Here is a 20,574-nt window from a genome sequence, read left to right on the forward strand (position 1 = left end):
CTTCTTGCTGATCATTTTCTTTCTTTCCCTTTTTTTTTTTTAATCACACAATCTTTTTTAATATTTGAACATTTGAAACCAGTTACATGTTCAAAAGATTGGTGAAAACAGTTCTCGGTCATCCATACAGAGAAATATTGTGCAGCAATTGAATCTTTTTTTTTTTTTTTTTTTTGACAAAGCCTCGCTCTGTTACCCAGGCAGGAGTGCAATGGCAATGATGCCATCTTGGCTCACTGCAACCTCCGCCTCCTGGGCTCAAGCGATTCTCCCGCCTCAGCCTCCAGAGTAGCTGGGACTACAGGCACATGCCACCACACCCGGCCAATTTCCGCATTTTCAGCAGAGATGGGATTTCACCATGCCGGTCGGGCTAGTCTCGAACTCCTGACCTCGTGATCCATCCACCTCAGCCTCCCAAAGTGCTGGGATCACAGGCATGAGCCACCATACCCGGCAGCAATTGAATTTATTTGCTAGCTAAGATACATATTGGTTGACATGGAAAGGTATTCACAATGTATTGGATTCAGTTTCCTTTAGGAGCAGGTTATAAAGCACTATAAGTATTAATGTTTTCTAGTATGCTTTACAATGAACATGTATTACTTGTAATTAAAAAACAGTCATATTGTAGATAATAGCTAAATGTGCAAAGGACAGAGATAATTCACAAATGAAGAAATAAAAATGGACAATAAACATGAAAAATATCCAACTTCATGAATTATCAAAGTACTACAAATTAAAACACTAAAATGCCTTTTCTAATTAACAAAGATTTTTAAAAATATTACAATTTAGTGTTGCAGAGAGCATACCAGCATATTATTCCCACAATGTTGATGAGTATGTGCTTGCAGTCAATTTTGTTTTTATATTAAGAGATTAAAATACTTATACTCTGTCCTAATACCTTCCCATCTAAGAATCTATCCTAAAGAAACAATTAGAAATACAGGCAAAGATGTTTTATTGTTGTGTTATTTTAAAATACTGAGGCCAGTTACAGTAGCTCACTTCTGTAATCCCAGCACTTTGAGAGGCCGAAGTAGGAGGATCACTTGAGTCCAGGAGTTTGAGACCAGCCTGGGCAACGTAGTGAGACTCCATCTCTACCGAATAATTTAAAAATTAGCTGGGTGTAGTGGCACACACCCGTGGTTCCAGCTATTCGGGAGGCTGAGGTGAGAGGACAGCTTGAGCTGTAATTATGCCGCTGCACTCCAGCCTGGGTGACGCAGCAAGATCCTATCTCAAAAATTAAAAAAAGAAAACTTGGATATACCCTAAATGTCTGTCCTTAGGGAAATGATTATAACATAACCATGTAGTGGATATAACTATTAAAAACAAGTAATCGGCCGGGCGCAGTGGCTCATGCCTATAATCCCAGCACCTTGGGAGGCCGAGGCGGGTGGATCACGAGGTCAAGAGATCGAGACCATCCTGGTCAACATGGTGAAACCCCGTCTCCACTAAAAATACAAAAATTAGCTGGGCATGGTGGCACCCGCCTGTAGTCCCAGCTACTCGGGAGGCCGAGGCAGAGGTTGCGGTGAGCCGAGATGGTGCCATTGCACTCCAGCCTGGGCAACAAGAGTGAAACTCCTTCCCCCCTCAAAAAAAAAAAGTGGGGGGTGGGGAGTTGGGGAGAGACAGCAGGGGGAGAGATGCCATGCCAGATGTAGGTGATAGGGAGGAAGGCAGCAAACCACACTGCCACGTGTGCACCCATGCAACAATCCTGCATGCTCTTCACATGCACCCCAAAACCCAAAATGCAATAAAACAAATAAATGGAAAAAAAAAACAAGTATTCATTTCGAAGTTTTTAATAACATGGGGAAATGTTGACATTAAGTGAAAAAAAAGCATAGTATAAAATTTTTTATACATTATGACCTCAAAACACTAGAAACAATTATGCGAAAGCATTGTCTCTCTGTACTTTTCTCTATTTTTCATATTTTCTACAATAAGCTGATAAATATAAAACAATATAAAAAAGTTAAAAACTGGCTGGGCGCGGTGGCTCATGCTTCTAATCCCAGCACTTTGGGAGCCCAAGGCAGGCGGATCACCTAAGTCCAAGAGTTCGAGGCCAGTCTGGCCAACATGGCAAAACCTCGACTCTACTAGAAATGCAAAAATCACCCGGGCGTGGTGGCACACGCCTGCAAGTTCAGCTACCTGGGGGTCTGAGGCGGAAGGATCACCCGAGCCCGGGAGGCAGGGAGTGCAGTGAGCTGAGATCACCTTACTGCACTCCAGTCTGGGTGACAGAGCGAGACCCTATCTCAAAAAAAAAAAAAAAAAGAAGTTAAAAACTAAGAAAAATCACTATGGATTTGTACATATTTCCCACACGTGCCTCTCTTTATCATTTCCATCTGGTGTCTTTTGATTAAAAAAACTATAAAAAGAGACTAAAGTGCTTGTGTGAGGGGGATAAAACAGATGCTAGTGGTTGGGTGGGGTGGAGAGCTGGTGTGACCAGTCATCCCAAGACTGACAGCGTCTCAGGATGAGGGACTTTCAATTTTAAAACCTTGAGCACTTGGCAAAGGCAACTGATCAAGGAAACCCCTTAGGACTTGTAGACCAAAAAAGGTAGGTTTAAGAAGCCTGTCTGAGAAAGAGAAGCAAGTAAGTAGCTTAGGGCTTTAACCAGGAGACATCTGTCTTCTTTTACAGAGCTGGTGAAGATATATTGATACCTTTTGGGGTTCACCTTCAACCCTTTGGGGTTGAGGTGGGCGCATCACCAGTTAACAGCAGATCTAGAGGCTGCCTTTGCTTTGCCAACAAAGCAATCAAGTGCTCTTAATTCACACGGTGTCAGATGTAAAGGAAGTTGCAAAGAAGCTGTCTGGTGAAACTTCATTACTATCACATTGTTCAAAAACTCAGTAGGGTGGCTTGCTTAGAAAGGAAACAAGACTCTTATGATGACCCTAGAAGCCTTCCATGTGCCTAACTTCTAAGAGTTTGTTTGCCCTTAGGGTAATACGCTTGCTCATATGCTGTCCTCTGAGGTTAATGCCACTGTTTTATGATGCTATTATGAGTCTTTTTTTTTTTTCTCCATCTATTTATTTTACTGCATTTTAGGTTTTGGGGCACATGTGAAGAACATGCAAAACTGTTGCATAGGCACACACGTGGCAGTGTGACTTGCGGCCCTCCTCCCCATCACCCACATCTGGCATTTCTCCCCTTGCTATCTCTCCCCAGCTCCCCACCCCCCACCATCCCTCCCCTATTTCCCCCCAACTGACCCCAGTGTGTAGTGCTCCCCTCCCTGTGTCCATGTGTTCTCATTGTTCAACACCTGCCTATGAGTGAGAACATGCGGTGTTTGATCTTCTGCTCTTCTGTCAGTTTGCTGAGAATGATGGTTTCCAGGTTCATCCATGTCCCTACAAAGGACCCAAACTCATTGTTTTTGATGGCTGCATAATATTCCATGGTGTATATGTGCCACATTTTCCCTATCCAGTCTATCGTCGATGGGCATTTGGGTTGGTTCCAGGTCTTTGCTATTGTAAACAGTGCTGCAATGAACATTCTTGTGCACATGTCCTTATAGTAGAACAATTTGTAATCCTTTGGATATAGTACCCAGTAATGGGATTGCTGGATCAAATGGAATTTCTATTTCTAGGTCCTTGAGGAACCGCCACACTGTCTTCCACAATGGTTGAACTAATTTACACTCCCACCAACAGTGCAAAAGTGTTCCTATTTCTCCACATCCTCTCTAGCATCTGTTGTCTCCAGATTTTTTAATGATCGCCATTCTAACTGGCGTGAGGTGGTATCTCAATGTAGTTTTGATTTGCATTTCTCTGATGACCAGTGATGATGAGCATTTTTTCATATGTTTGTTGGCCTCATGTGTGTCTTCTTTTGTAAAGTGTCTGTTCATATCCTTTGCCCACTTTTGAATGGGCTTGTTTGTTTTTTTCTTGTAAATCTGTTTTAGTTCTTTGTAAATTCTGGATATCAGCCCTTTGTCAGATGGGTAAACTGCAAAAATTTTTTTCCATTCTGTTGGTTGCCAATTCACTCCAATGACTGTTTCTTTTGCTGTGCAGAAGCTGTGGAGTTTGATTAGGTCCCATTTGTCTATTTTGGCTTTTGTTGTCAATGCTTTTGGTGTTTTGGTCATGAAGTCCTTGCCTACACCTATGTCCTGAATGGTTTTGCCTAGATTTTCTTCTAGGGTTTTTATGGTGTTAGGTCTTACATTTAAGTCTTTAATCCATCTGGAGTTAATTTTAGTGTAAGGTGTCAGGAAGGGGTCCAGCTTCTGCTTTCTGCACATGGCTAGCCAGTTTTCCCAACACCATTTATTGAACAGGGAATCCTTTCCCCATTGCTTGTTTTTGTCTGGTTTGTCAAGGATCATATGGTTGTAGATATGTTGTGTTGCCTCTGAGACCTCTGTTCTGTTCCATTGGTCTATATCTCTGTTTTGGTACCAGTACCATGCTGTTTTGATTATTGTAGCCTTGTAGTATAGTTTGAAGTCTGGTAGTGTGATGCCCCCCACTTTGTTCTTTTTGCTTAGAATTGACTTGGCTATGCGGGCTCTCTTTTGGTTCCATATGAAGTTTAAGGTGGTTTTTTCCAGTTCTGCGAAGAAGGTCATTGGTAGCTTGATGGGGATAGTATTGAATCTGTAAATTACTTTGGGCAGTATGGCCATTTTCACGATATTGATTCTTCCTAACCATGAACATGGAATGTTTCTCCATCTCTTTGTGTCCTCTCTTATTTCGTTGAGCAGTGGTTTGTTGTTCTCCTTGAAGAGGTCCTTTACGTTCCTTGTTAGTTGTATTCCTAGGTATTTTATTCTCTTTGTGGCAATTGTGAATGGAAGTTTGTTCTTGATTTGGCTCTCTTTAAGTCTGTTATTGGTGTATAGGAATGCATGTGATTTTTGCACATTGATTTTGTATCCTGAGACTTTTCTGAACTTGCTTATCAGTTTCAGGAGATTTGGGGCTGAGACGATGGGGTCTTCTAGATATACAATCATGTCGTCTGCAAATAGAGACAATTTGACTTCCTCCTTTCCTATTTGAATGCCCTTTATTTCTTTTTCTTGCCTGATTGCTCTGGCTAGAACTTCTAATACTATATTGAATAGCAGTGATGAGAGAGGGCATCCTTGTCTGGTGCCACATTTCAAGGGGAATGCTTCCAGTTTTTGCCCATTCAGTATGATATTGGCTGTTGGTTTGTCATAAATAACTTTTATTATTTTGAGATATGTTCCATCAATACCTAGCTTATTGAGGGTTTTTAGCATTAAGGGCTGTTGAATTTTGTCAAAGGACTTCTCTGCCTCAATTGAGAGAATCATGTGGTTTTTGTCTTTGGTTCTGTTTATGTGGTGAATTACGTTTATAGACTTGCATATGTTGAACCAGCCTTGCATCCCCGGGATGAAGCCTACTTGATCATGGTGGATAAGCTTTTTGAGGTGCTGTTGCAATCGGCTTGTCAGTATTTTATTGAAGATTTTTGCATCTATGTTCATCATGGATATTGGCCTGAAGTTTTCTTTCCTTGTTGAGTCTCTGCCGGGTTTTGGAATCAGGATGATGTTGGTCTCATAAAATGATTTGGGAAGAATTCCCTCTTTTTGTATTGTTTGGAATAGTTTCAGAAGGAATGATACCAGCTCCTCTTTGTATGTCTGGTAGAATTCGGCTGTGAACCCGTCTGGACCTGGGCTTTTTTTGGGTGGTAATCTCCTAATTGCTGCCTCAACTTCAGACCTTGTTATGGGTCTGTTCAGGGTTTCGGCTTCTTCCTGGTTTAGGCTTGGGAGGAAGCAAGGGTCCAGGAATTTATCCATTTCTTCCAGGTTTATTAGTTTGTGTGCATAGAGTTGTTTATAATAATCTCTGATGATGGTTTGAATTTCTGTGGAATCTGTGGTGATATCCCCTTTATCGTTTTTTATTGCATCAATTTGGTTATTCTCTCTTTTCTTTTTTATTAATCTGGCTAGTGGTCTATTTTATTGATCTTTTCAAAAAATCAGCTCCTGGATTTATCGATTTTTTGAAGGGTTTTTTGTGTCTCTATCTCCTTCAGTTCTGCTCTGGTCTTAGCTATTTCTTGTCTTCTGCTAGACTTTGAGGTTTTTTGATCTTGCTCCTCTAGCTCTTTCAGTTTTGGCGATAGGGTGTCAATTTTTGATCTCTCCTTGCTTCTCATGTGGGTACTTATTGCTATATATTTTCCTCTAGAGACTGCTTTAAATGTGTCCCAGAGATTCTTGTATGTTGTGTCTTCATTCTCCTTGGTTTCGAAGAACATCTTTATTTCTGTCTTCATTTCATTGTTTATCCAGTCAACATTCAAGAGCAAGTTGTTCAGTTTCCATGAAGCTGTGCGGTTCTGGGTTAGTTTTTGAATTCTGAGTTCTAACTTGATTGCACTGTGGTCTGAGAGACTGTTTGTTATGATTTCCCTTCTTTTGCATTTACTGAGGAGTGATTTACTCCCAATTATGTGGTCAATTTTAGAGTAGGTACGATGTGGTGCTGAGAAGAATGTATATTCTGTGGATTTGGGGTGGAGCGTTCTGTAAATGTCTATTAGGTTTGCTTGGTCCAGGTCTGAGTTCAAGTCCTGGATATCCTTGTTAATTTTCTGTCTGGTTGACCTGTCTAATGTTGACAATGGGGTGTTAAAGTCTCCCACTATTATTGTGTGGGAGTCTAAGTCTCTTTGGAAGTCATTAAGAACTTGCCTTATGTATCTGGGTGCTCCTGTATTGGGTGCGTATATATTTAGGATTGTTAGTTCTTCTTGTTGCATTGATCCTTTTACCATTATGTAATGTCCCTCTTTGTCTCTTATGATCTTTGTTGCTTTAAAGTCTAATTTATCCGACATGAGAATTGCAACTCCTCCTTTTTTTTGCTCTCCATTTGCTTGGTAAATCTTCCTCCATCCCTTTATTTTGAGCCTTTGTGTATCCTTGCATGTGAGATGGGTTTCCTGGATACAGCACACCGATGGGTTTTGGCTTTTTATCCAATTTGCCAGTCTGTGTCTTTTGATTGGGGCATTTAGTCCATTTACATTTAGGGTTAATATTGTTATGTGTGAATTTGATACTGCCATTTTGGTGCTAGCTGGGTGTTTTGCCCTTTAGTTGAGCTGGTACTTGTTGTTCCTTTATAGGTGTAGAGCCTCTTTCAGGAGCTCTTGTAGAGCTGGCCTGGTGGTGATGAAATCTCTGAGTACTTGCATGTTCCCAAAGGATTTTATTTTTCCTTCACTTATGAAGCTTAGTTTGGCTGGATAGGAGATTCTGGGTTGAAAGTTCTTTTCTTTAAGGATGTTGAATATTGGCCCCCACTCTCTTCTGGCTTGTAGGGTTTCTGCTGAGAGATCTGCTGTGAGTCTGATGGGCTTCCTTTTGTGGGTAACCCGACCTTTCTCTCTGGCTGCCCTTAGTATTTTCTCCTTCATTTCAACCCTGGTGAATCTGACGATTATGTGCCTTGGGGTTGCTCTTCTTGATGAATATCTTTGTGGTGTTCTCTGTATTTCCTGGACTTGAATGTTTGCCTGTCTTGCTAGGTTGGGGAAGTTTTCCTGGATAATATCCTGAAGAGTATTTTCCAGCTTGGATTCATTCTCTTCGTAGCATTCAGGTACGCCTATCAAACGTAGATTAGGTCTTTTCACATAGTCCCACATTTCTTGGAGACTTTGTTCATTCCTTTTTACCCTTTTTTCTCCAGTCTTGCCTTCCCGTTTTATTTCATTAAGTTGATCTTCGACCTCTGATATCCTTTCTTCTGCCTGGTCAATTCGGCTGTTGATACTTGTGCATGCTTCGCGAAGTTCTCGCGTTGCGTTTTTCAGCTCCATCAATTCACTTATATTCCTTTCTATTTTGTCCATTCTCGTTAGCATTTTGTCAAATCTTTTTTCAAGGTTCTTAGTGTCTTTGCATTTGGTTAGAACATGTTCTTTAAGTTCACAGAAGTTTCTTACTACCCACCTTCTGAAGTCTGATTCTGTCATTTCATCACACTCATTCTCCCTCCAACCTTGTTCCCTTGTTGGTGAGGAGTTTTGATCCCTTGTAGGAGGAGAGGTGTTCTGGTTTCGGGTGTTTTCATAGTTTTTGCGCTGGCTTCTTCCCATCTTTAGGGATTTATCCACCTGTCGACTTTGTAGTTGCTGGCTTTCAGATTGGGTCTCAAATCTTTCAGATTGACGTTCTGTTTGTTGATGATGAGGTTATTTCTGTTTCTTGGTTTTCCTTCTGACAGTCTGGCCCCTCTGCTGTAGGTCTGCTGAGGTCCACTCCAGGCCCTGCTTGCCTGGGGTTCACCTGCAGCAGCTGCTGAACAGTAAGGGTGGTTACCAGTTTTCTTCTTCTGCTATCTTTGTCCTAGAAGGATACTCGCCTAGTGTCAATCTGATCTCTCCTTTATGAGGTGTCTCTTTGGATATATAGGGGTCAGAGAGCTGCTTGAGGAGACGGTCTCTTCTTTATAGGAGCTCAAATGGTGAGCTGTGAGCTCTGTTGTTCATTCAGAGCTGCTGGGCAGGTACGTTTAGGTCTGCTGCAGCAGAACTCATAAACTGCTTTTTGTTCCCAGGTGCTCTGTCCCAGGGATTTAGGGCTTTATTTATGAGTTTCCGTTATGCTGCTGCCTTTTTTTTCCCTTCAGAGCTGCCCTGCCCAGCAAGGAGGCAGCCTAGTCACTGTCGGCCTGTAGAGGCTTTGCTGAGCTGCTGTGGGCTCCGCCCAGCTGCTGAGTGAACTTCCCTGCAGTCATGTTTATATGGGTGTAGTTAGAACTGCTTTGGCGATGGTGGCCCGCCAGGCGGAGTCTCTCTGCTGTGGCGGGTTGCTTTGGCAATGGCGGGCTGCCTCAGCATTGGTCGACTACCTCCGTCACGGCGGGCTGCCTCGGTAACGGCGGACGCCCCTCCCCCACAGAGCTGGACCGTCCCGGGTTCAGCTGCGCTTGCTGTGAAACTCTCAATCCAGAGTTTCTGGTTGCTGTTCTTTTGTGGGGGTGGAACCAGCCGAGCCTGGTCGCCTGGCTCCCTGCCTCAGAGCCTTTTTTAAGTTGGTGTTCCAGTCGCCTGTTGAAGAGGCGCCGGGGTCTGTTTGTTTTCCCCTGCGGCCACTCACTGTGCTGGCTTAAACAGCGGCACTGAGGTTTGTGGCTCTTTTTTTTTTTTTTGCCCTGGAATCTACTGTCCTGGTTCCCTGCTCAGTCCCCTTTTTAAACAGACGAATGGGCGACTTCCCGTGGCTCCAATCGCCAGCCAAAAGGGTACCCGGACCGGTGTATTTTGTACGGAGAACCGCTGCTCAGGGCGCCGACAAAGCAGCCGCGCGGGGCAGAGCAGCGGCGGGAAAACAGCCGCGCTGGTTACCTGTGGAGTTCCTCCGCCTGGGAATTGCCTAGTCTTTGGGCAATAAAAATGCGGAGTCCACTCGCCCTCTGCGCTTTCACTAGGAGCTGCAATCCCGAGCTGTTCCTAAACGGCCATCTTGGATCCTCCCCCTGCTGATCATTTTCTCCCTTTGCTGGATTCCATGTGACCTCACTCCCATGTGACCTTATTCTCCAGCCTTAGTTGATAGGATGGGTGTACATAGCTGACTGACCCAATGGAATGTGATGGGACAGATGCGTTGGGCTAAGAGAGAGTACTCTGTGGATTTAGAATTTGCATAATTGAAGACTAAACTATTTGATGTTGATAACTACAGCTAAGCAGATAAGAATCACGGAGGCCCTGTAGGTTCTATATAGTGAGACGTGATACAGCCAAGTGAAAATGGTGGCAAAGATACACTGAAAAGGAGGAGAATGGAGCACATGGGGAGGAGAGAGAAGACAAAGAACAAGGAGGGACTTGAATCTACTCTTGGCTCTCAGTCACTGGTCTCTGTGCTCTTTGAGGCCAGCTACTTTGATTCTTCATTTGGTTGTTGCAAGATTCTTTGGTAACCTACAATAAACATTCTATTTCTTTGAACAAAAATAACTCTAATCAGAGCACTTCAGACTGTCACGCACCCCCCACCCCACCCTGTGGTGCTATTCTCTGTGGTCAACACAGCATGATATTTAGAAAATTCGTACTTTGTTCATAAGTAGCTTTGATTTCTTTAGAAGAAAAAACAATGCATCCATTTAGCACTATTCATGGACCACATGCAGGCAAAACACCGTGATAAAGCTGGACTCACCCACTTTTAACCTGCCTGTGACCTCCCCTTCCGAGTTGCGTGCATTTACAGTCACATTCTGAGTTGATTGTAGAAGCAGAGATGAGTCCTAGAAAGGGATTTATAAAATTTGCAAAATATGTGCTATTTAAAATGATTGTATCTTTATAATACTACGTATGTAAATTTAGGATTTATATAAAATTATTTATCCATTGTCACAGATCCTGGAAATCCTACAATTAAAAAGTTCTGAATCACATTGTTAAGGGAGTAGATATACTAACTTTTCTCATAAAATATAATCATCCCATGTGTTTACACTGCTTCTGTGTGCTGGTTACAATGTGTCAAGTCAGTCCACAAGGTAAAAATCTAAAACAACCAAATTTTAACCAGTGCTTTTCCTTTTTCAAGGAATAAAAATTCTAATTTTGTGGCTTATTTACGTCGAGGGCATGATATACTTTAAGAAGATGAATCAGAGAATGGTTAACTTTCCTGTAAGAAATACCATGTTACTTTCAAAAACACAAAGGCCTCTCATAATTTCAAATGAATTAAGATAAAGTTTTGGATACCTCTGTTTTTTGCACCTTTTGTTGAAGATAAAGTGGCTTTATGAGCACAAAAGTATTATACTTTCTTTGTTATCGTAACCCTGATAGGTAGTTTAGTTTTAGAGAAGATTGCTTGCTTTTATATAAACAATTTTCTTCAAAAGGAATTCAGTAATTTGGCTGTTGGATGCAGGTAGCTTTATGGTTCACTCAGAGGAAACCAAGTATCTTCCAGAGTGGTAGGGAATTACATGATGTTTCAAAAGGAAAGAAGTCTTAAGAGCCCCTGAGAACTCCATCTAGGGTGTCAGAAATTCTCCAACTTCCTTTGTGGAAGCAGATGATCTATCAGCTTCTTGTGGTATCCAGTGATGTGACCTTAACACTTGTTTCTGTATTGTTAAAAATAATTAGCAGGGTAATAAGAGTTAACCCTTTATCAATTAACTTTAGCATTGATCCTTTCATTTTATCCTGTATTTTATAAAGTAGGTACAATTATTCCTAAAATAGGGATAAGGAAATTGAGATCCCAGGGAATAAATTACAGCTGCCTCAAAGCCACACACAGCTGCCGGTGACAGTTCCGTGGTGGAGCCAATCTTTAGATACTCACTCTTCCAGGCTCTTCTCCACCATTCTCCTGGAATGAGAGGACAGGGTTCCCCTTAGAGCAGTGAGATCCACTCCCAACCCCAGCCAAAGGAAGCTGTTCTTGGATGCACTTCTGGTCATCTGACCCTAGAGTCACTTGCAAACCTTTTTCTTTTTCTGTTTTCCACGACAGGGGTTGCTTGATTTCTCAGACTATCTTGAGGCTTGGGATACCCAAGGGACACAATTCTGGTTAATGGGAGGTAAGCTGAGATTTGCAGAGGGTGAGGCTCAGAGTTTCCAGGCAAGCTTTTGCATTCCTTCTGAAAGAGGCACATGCACGGACACTGCACATTTCTTGGCTACGCGTCTTGGATGTGGTCTCATAACTATCTGGTGATTATGAAGGGCAGGCGGGTGGCTGGCTGATATTCTGGCCTTAACATGGTTGAGTGCTAAACCGATGCTGTAGCTGTCCCCTCCAGCTTCCTGCTTTGTGAGACTAAAAGTTCCTGTTAGTTCACACCACTGCTAGCGTGGTGTTCTGTTGTTCACAGGGTAAAGCTCTTTTAATTGATAAGTGACAGAGCAGACGTGGCTCTGTATCTATATTACCAACAAAATTGTATTTATATTTGCTGTAATAATGAAATATCTTACATTGCTCTTTAATCTACATTTTTAAAAAAGTACTTTAAAACAATCAACAGGTATATTTTTAATAAAAACTGATGTTTATTGTGAAGTCCAGGGACTTTATTTCCATTCTCTATCCAAGAAAACTGAAGTCTGCTGGGTGTGGTGGCTCACGCCTGTAATTCCAGCCATTTGGGAGGCCAAGGAGGGTGGTTCATGAGGTCAGGAGATCAAGACCAGCCTGATCAACATGGGGAAACTCCATCTCTACTAAAAATACAAAAATTAGCTGGGCGTGCTGGTGGGCTCCTGTAATCCCAGCGACTCAGGAGGCTAAGGTAGGAGAATGGCTTGAACCCAGGAGGCAGAGGTTGCATTAAGCCAAGATTATGCTATTGCACTCCAGCCCGGGTGACAAAAGCAAGACTCCCTCTCAAAAAAAAAAAAAAAAAAAAGAAAAAAACTGAAAATTGAAGTCTATAGATTGTGAATGTGATTTTCAGGTTTTTTTTTTTAACTTTTTTTTCTCTTTTTCTTTATTTTTTCTTCTTTATTTCCCTTCAGAAGTATCATTCTTGACTTTGATTTTTTTTTTTTACTTTCTAAAACAATTTTTATTGTACTAAAATATATGTATGCTATGTATATGTGTTATACATATGCTATGCATAGCATATTTACCATTTTAACCATATTTCAGTGTATAGTAGATTCGCATTAAGTACAGCCACCACCATCATTTCTAAATTGTTACATAAAGGATTTTCAGTTTTTATCATTTGCTAGTGATGTCCTTTTAGAAAAATGCTATGCCATTTAGAGAATGACAGCAAGGTAGAAAGAGAACATTTATTTTTCCATTCATCTCTATTGAACTCTGAATGTATCTATTTGATACAGATGTTGTGTCAACACTACCTTAGGAAGTTGGTGAAAGAGTCATAGAACTTCGAATCATTCCTCAACAATGTGTGACATATATAAGGAGCTGTGAAAGAGGTGTATAAAAAGACCATTCACAATATATGGGTGTAATACCCTATGAGATTGCTGTTTTAAGATACTTTTTAAAAATGTAGATTAGAGAGCAAGTACAATTCACCACCTTATTTATACACATAATTAACTACTTCCAACTTGAACCTAATATGGGAATGGCAGAAGATAATTTAATCAGTGAAGCAGCAATCCTATATTAAGAATTCTATCAAACAGTATGTGGAAAAATTACCTGCATTGGTATAAAGTTATTTGTAAAATTTCCTTACCATTCTTTGAATGTCTGTGGGATTCATAGTAGTGCCCTGTTTACCACAGCTGATATTGATAATTTGTGCCCTCTCTTTTTAAAATATTCAGTCTGGTTAAAGGTTTATCGATTTTATTGATCTTCTAAAATAATTTGTTTTTGGTTTCATTGATTTCCTCTATTGTTTTATGTTTACTGTTTTGTTGATTTCTTCGCTAGTCTTCCTTTTTTTCTCTGACTTTTGGTTTATCATGAAGGGATGCTGAATTTTATCAAATTTTTTTTTGCATCTATTGAGAAACCAAACAGTTTTTGGCCTTCATTCTGTTAATATGATGTATGGTGTTTATTGATTTGTTCATGTTGAATCATCCTGGCATTCTTGGGATAAATGTGTTGTATTTGGTTTGCTAGTGTTTTGTTGAGGATTTTTGCATCTCTGTTCATCAGGGATATTGGTCTGTAGTTTTCTATTTTGTTGTGTTTTTGTTTGGTTTTGATATCATGGTTATGCTGGCCTCATGTATTGAGTTAGGAAGAATCGCCTCTGCTTCAAGGTTTTTAAAAAGTTTGAAAAAGACTGGTATTAATTCTTCTTTAAAGCTGTGGTACAATTAAGCGGTGAAGTCCTCTGGTCCTAGACTTTTCTTTATTGGGAGAATGTTTTATTACTAATTAAATATTGTAACTCATTATTGTTCTGTTTAGATTTCCTTTTTCTTCTTGTTTCAATCTTGGAAGGTTATACGTATCCACATATTTATCTATTTTTCCTAGGCTTTCAAATTTATTGACATATACTTGTTCATGGTAGCCTCTAATGATCTTTTGTATTTCTTTGTTATCCATTGTGATGTCTCCATTTTCATTTATAATTTTATTTGTTTGGATCTTCTTTGATTTTTGGTCTAATGTGTTCTTTTTCTAGTTTCTTAAGGATGAAACTGAGGTCACTGATTTTCTTTTTTTTTTAATATAGGCATTTAATGCCATAAAAAATTTCCCTCTAAGCACTGCTTCAGCTACACCCCCAAATTTGATATGGTATTGTTTTCTGAATTGTCATTCAGTTCAAAATACTGTTTAATTTCCCTTTGGATTTCTTTGACCCACGGTTTATTTATACATGTTTTATGTAATTTCCACTTATTTAAAAATTTTTCAGATATATTTGTGTTATGGTTGTCTTATTAAATCCACGGCGGTCACATAACACATTGCAAGACTTGAATGTTTTAAAATTTACTGAGATTGTTTTATGGTTCAAAATAGGATCCATCTTGCTAAACATTCCCTGTACACTTGAAAATAACTCCTAGTCTGCTATTGTTGAGCAGCATGCTCTGAAAATTTTAATTATATCAAATTGGTTGAGCATTGTTCAAGTCTATAAACTTACTGATTCTATATCAACTTCTCCTGTCAGTTACTGATAGGGGGGTGCTGAAATCCCTGAGTCTAAATGTGAATATTTCTATTTTGTCTTACAATCTATCAGGTTTTGCTTCATGTATATTGATGCTCTGATAGTAGATCCACAAGTGTTTGGCAATATAAATATTGAAGAATTTGCTCTTATGTCATCTTAAATGACCATCTGTATCTCTAAAATACTGATGTCTTTGCTCTGAAATCTACTTTGTTTTAATATAGTCATTCCACTTTTCTTTCGATTAGTGTCAGGATGGTATAGTATAGTATAACATTTTGCTTTTAACTTATCTGTGTTTTTATAATTAAGGTAGGTTTCTTGTAGATGGCATTTACTTGGATCTTGCTTCTGTGTTCAGTTTCACAATCTGTCTTTCAATTGGGATGGGGATGTTTTGACCGTTTTTATTTAATGTGATTATTTCAATGTAATTATTTATATGAGTTGGTTCAAATCTACCAAATTTCTATTTGTTTGCATATTCAATGAATTTTCTCTTTGTTTTCCTTTGTCTCCTTCTGGATTAATTAATTATCATTTCATTTTTATCTCCTTAGTTGATACATTAGCTATACTTTTTGTTTTATGAGTTTACTTTAGATATACTAAGCATCTTTAACTTCTTATGGTCCATCCTCAATGATTTTTTGCCATTTCATGTGTGATGTGAGAACATTATGGCAGTCCTATCTTTCTCTGTTACGGTCTTTGTTTCATTATTGTCATACATTTTACTTTTATCGTGTTATAACACCCCAAATACATTGTTACTCCTTTGGCTTTGAGCAAAGTGTCTTCTAACATTTTTTAACATTATTTTTTGTACACCCACATATTTATGATTTCTGGTGTTTAAAAATTTTCTGGTGAACATCTTGATTTTTCTTCTAGCAGCACATTCTCTTTGCCAGAAAGGTGTTCTTTAGTATTTCTTGTGGTGCTGGATTGCTGAAGTAACTTGTTTTCAGCTTTAGTAAGTCCAAAAAAGTCTTTATTTTGACTTTGTCTTTTAAAGATACTTTTGCTAGGTATAGAATGCTAGGTTGGACTTTTTTTCTTTCAGTACTTTAAAGTTGGTGCTTCCGTGTCTTCTGGCTTGAATTGTTACTGACTAGAAGGCTGATGTCATCTTTTTTTTCACCCCTTTTATATACCCTTTTTCTCTAGATATATCTGTTTTCTCTTTAAGATTTTTTCTCTCTTGTTTTTAAGCAATTTAATTATAATGTAACTTATAGTTTTCCTTGTTTCTTTTGTTTGGGGTTCACTGAACATGTTTTATCTATGGGCTTCAAGTTTTTATCATGCTTGGAAAAAAAATTACACATTATTCTTTTCAAATAATATCTGTCCTTTCTTCTTTCCTCTGCTTTGGAGACTCACACATACATAAGACCTTTTGACATTGTCCCTCTAGTTACCGATACTCTGTTGTTTTCCTTTTCTAGTCGTTTTTTTCTGTGCTTCATTTTGGAGAGTGTCTATAGCTATGTCTTCAACTTTACTAATCTTTTCTTCTGTGGTGTCCAGTTGGTTATTAATCTGTTAGTCCCAATATTGGCTTTTTAAAAAATTTCAGATGTTATACTTTTCATCTCTAGAAGATTATTTTGTGTTTTTTCCCGTTTTCCATATTTTATGTCTCTCCTTAATATGATTATGCTTTCCTCGACCTTTGTACACAGATGAAATGTAGTTTTTGAGAACTTTGTTCTGGGATGGAGCAAATCACTTGGAAAAAGCATGACACTTTCCAGGATTCCCGTTAAGCTTTGTTAGAATGGACTAGAGCAGGATTTTTTCTAGTGCTGATCTTGTACCACTTCTCAGCCACGCCCTTCAGTATTCTACCTGACGCCCATAATTTATGAAGTTTTCCACTGTCTCTGGTGGGAACATGAAGTGTTCCCCATTCTGTGAGAACTCAAGGCCTTGTTCCTTTTGCTTCCTTTGAGTGGCTATTTCACTAGTCTTAAGGTAGCTTCTTCACACACATGTACCGGTAAATATTTATCCATGGACTTCACTGGGGTGGGCTGGGATGAAGCCTCTGCCATCTCTGGAGCACCATCCATGTACAGCAGCCCCTCCTCTGCAGTACTCTGTCTTGCAAATTGCAGCTGCCTGGGTCTCCTTGGCCTCCCAACCCTATCTTCTCAACTCAGGGAGGTCATCTGTGTCTGCACCGGCTCCTCTCCCTCACTGCAGCCTGGAAATTCTCTTCCTGCAGTGAGTTAAGGCGATTCGAGGAGTCACTGGTTTTTCTTCTTGCAGGGATAGCTGTCCCCTGAGCTGTCCATTGTCTAACATTTGAAAACAACTGTTTCATGTATTTTTTCATTTTTCAGTTGTTTAATGCAGGAGGGTAAACCTATTCCCTGTTATTTCTGCCTTATAATTTCTCTTCTGATTTTACAATGTCTTGTTATTTAAATTAAAACTCCTTTAAAAATAGCTCTATCTCTTTGAGAATCTTAAGTATGTTTTTCTAGTCATTTTCAAATTGACCTTATTTAGTTGGATATTGATTTTCCTGTTTGTAAAGTTTATTGGGCTTTTTTTTTTTTTTTTTTTTTTTGGGACGGAGTTTCGCTCTTGTTACCCAGGCTGGAGTGCAGTGGCGCGATCTCGGCTCACCGCAACCTCCGCCTCCTGGGTTCAGGCAATTCTCCTGCCTCAGCCTCCCGAGTAGCTGGGATTACAGGCACGCGCCACCATGCCCAGCTAATTTTTTGTAGTTTTAGTAGAGACGGGGTTTCACCATGTTGACCAGGATGGTCTCGATCTCTTGACCTCGTGATCCACCCGCCTCGGCCTCCCAAAGTGCTGGGATTACAGGCTTGAGCCACCGCGCCCGGCTATTGGGCTTTTCTTAAGATGAAGACTTCATCATATGAAATTTCAGTTTTTATGTTCCACTCTACGGATGTGTCTACCTTCCTGCTCTTACCAGCCTGCCTAAAGTCTTTCCTGTTGTTTTCACTTGGTCCACAGGGCCTCCCAGTCTTTCAGTGATGGCTTAGAGCTTCCATCTTCAGTAACATTCAGGTTCTGGACTGGTATCTTTGTATCCTCCTCCCCTCAGGTATGTTGCTTTATTCAAATATTTGTAGCTATGTTTATATGCTGCTTTATTCAAATAGCTGTAGCAACTTTATTCAAATAGTTGTAACCACTTTATTTAAATAGTAGTTATGTTCTGTCTTCAGTGCCATCTCATGCAACGGGCTTGCCTGAAGTCCCAACGAGGTGACCTTTTGTTCCCTGTCACACTGTGGGCTTAGGCTGTAACCTAAAGCTTTTTTTCAGGGCTGTGAACCTCACAGACGATCATTTCAAGTAAAGCTTTTTAATCACGTTTGTTTCATTTAGTTTTTAATCATGGCTCTGTATCTTTGTTTTTAAACCTTTTTGTTTTAAGGGAAATAATTCTTATGTGTTTGAACTAATGGACATAGTGGATGGGTTTAAGCCATGAATTCAAAGTATGAATTCAATACAGGCCCTCATGTATTACTTCTGAGGGGTTACCGGGTAACCAGATATTAGAGGCCAGAGTAGCATGTTGAATTATATTTATAATGAAGAAATTCTCTCAGCCCATGAGTACACATAAATGAGTTACGTGTCAAATTTTGCAAATTCACAAAGTAATTTCTTTTCTGCAATTTATGAAAATTGCTTCCTAGACTCATCTTTGGAAAGGAAATTTATAACTAATATGTCAATACATACAGAAGTTATAAAGCACAGTTTTGTTCTAGGACTGCTCTTATTGGAAAGCCGTATTAGTTACAAAATACCATACAGCTCTGTTATCGATAATATTATTCAAATTGTTACTGAATTTTCTGTATTGATTGACATACTCATTAATGCCACATTCTAAGACTTCAATATGTGATTATCTGAGATATTCTCTATAATTTTGCTTTCTTTTTTTTAAAAGCATACTGGAGATGAAAAAGTCTCATAAAATATAACTGAGAATTATTATTAATTCCAAAATATTGAATTTGCTGTGATCTAATCACCTGATTCCAGTCACCAGGCCATTCTACCAGTCTGATTCTTCAAAAAATATGGCAGAAGATCAGCCAACACAACTCTGGGGAAGAAAGAAGGCCAATTCTAACACCTGAATGCTTCATTCATGTCTGACTTCTCTTTTTACGAAAGCTTGTGTTAATTCCTCATGCTCCTGTAGGACAGGATTGTTTCACACACTGAAAAACCATCATGATTATGGTAAGTGTATGACATAAGGCAAGTGAAAGCCTCACAGAATCAGGCTCTTACCTGCCTCTGATACTGCAGGTAATCTGCCAGCTCCTACAGCCAATAAGATAGCCCCAGAAGTAACATAACAGCACCTAAAGCTACTTATGTACTTTTCACTCAGTGGGATCTCTTTTTGTGGTATTCATGACATGTCATTTTGCAATTGGTAGTAGAGCTTGGTGAATGTCTGGTTTGGGAGTATGTTTCATCTCTCTAACAAGTCCTCATGTTTCTTAGAAAGTCTTTTGTTTCCTTTCTAATTCTCCTATAGTAGCTGGTACAGCCTCTGCTGTTAGAAGATACTGAAATATCCTTTCATATTCAGAAATATGAAAGGAAAATGAAGACCGTGCTTTTCAAATAACCAGGAAGTTACAGCTGGGTGAAGTTTTAACTTTGTGTGGGTCGGGGAAGTAATGCCACTTATCAATAATCTAGAAAAATGTTCATGCCTACTGTAATGCTCATAGCATTTGTGATATGATAGAACATATCACAAACATTGTCTGAACTTACTGCACTTTGTTCTTAAGCTCCATGAAGATAAATGAAGAAAACCTTGATTTACTTTTAAAATCATATAATTATTTAATGACAATGCTGACTTGCGTAGAATCTTACAGGATCATAATTTGTTATTAGTATGAGTGCAGAAGATAATACAATGAAACAAATTTCTTTCTAAGCTTCTTAGATAATTTTGAATGCCCTCATATAAATGTATTTAAGTTAGTTGCTCTGACATAAAGAAGTTTAAATTGTTCTTGGTAAAGATTTTCATTTTTAAAACCTTCAGTTTATTATGGTCTAAATTACTGAGGCCACCAAATTCAGACCCGAAGCACATTAAAATGAAATATTTTTAGGAGGTAATATCAGTGATAAATCCTACAACCAAATAGTCAATCTTTTTATAAAGAGCATATCATGAGCATGTGTATGTTTGCTCCTTAAAAATCTTCTCTAAACTATATTTAATTTTTGTGCTTAAACATTATTTATTTTTCATAAAACACAAATTATTTGTCTTTCAACATTTTCTTACCACTCTGGAGTGTATTTCTTTGGCATACAATGGGAATAAAAATTCTGATTCCCCTTCCAAGCGCAGTCCATCTTTTGTTACACGCAAGTGGCCCATTCCTGTCTGTTAAAAAAAAATAAGATAAATTCATTTTTTATTGCTTGTTTTTTCATTTATCTTAATATTGACTTAAATCATGTACGTATTTCCATGTATTGCCTACCACCTTTTCTCTATTTCTCCTAAATTAAAAACGTTAGCTTTTATTTTTTTTTCCTTTTTCCAGTGGAGCCTTGTTCTGTCACCGGGCTGCAGTGCAATGGTGTGATCTTGGGTCGCTGCAATCACCTCTGCCTACTAGGTTCAAGTGATTCTCAGCCTCCAGAGTAGCTGAAACTACAGGTGTGTGCTACCACACCCAGCTAATTTTTGTATTTTTAATAAAGACAAGGTTTCACCATGTTGGCCAGGATGATTTTGAACTCTTGACCTCGTGATCTGCCTGCCTCAGCCTCCCAAAGTGCTGGGATTATAGGCGTAAGCCACTGTGACCGGCCA

General features: G+C 39.3%; 1 protein-coding gene across 3 annotated transcripts in view; it reads right to left on the bottom strand.

The window, feature by feature from the left end:
- The window catches only part of SGCG (sarcoglycan gamma), a 158,987-nt gene that overhangs the window by 72,676 nt on the left and 65,737 nt on the right, over positions 1–20,574 (bottom strand). For all 3 annotated transcript variants that reach the window (XM_032260096.1, XM_032260095.1, XM_032260098.1), the window contains exons 3-4: positions 20,038–20,139; positions 10,262–10,349 (exon numbers count right to left, since the gene is read on the bottom strand). In XM_032260096.1, the coding sequence (XP_032115987.1) occupies positions 10,262–10,349; positions 20,038–20,139 (190 nt within the window). The remainder of the gene's footprint in view (positions 1–10,261; positions 10,350–20,037; positions 20,140–20,574) is intronic.

Source organism: Sapajus apella, unplaced genomic scaffold (assembly GCF_009761245.1).
Source record: "Sapajus apella isolate SASKATOON/1434 unplaced genomic scaffold, GSC_monkey_1.0 scaffold114, whole genome shotgun sequence".
Lineage (NCBI taxonomy): Eukaryota > Metazoa > Chordata > Mammalia > Primates > Cebidae > Sapajus > Sapajus apella.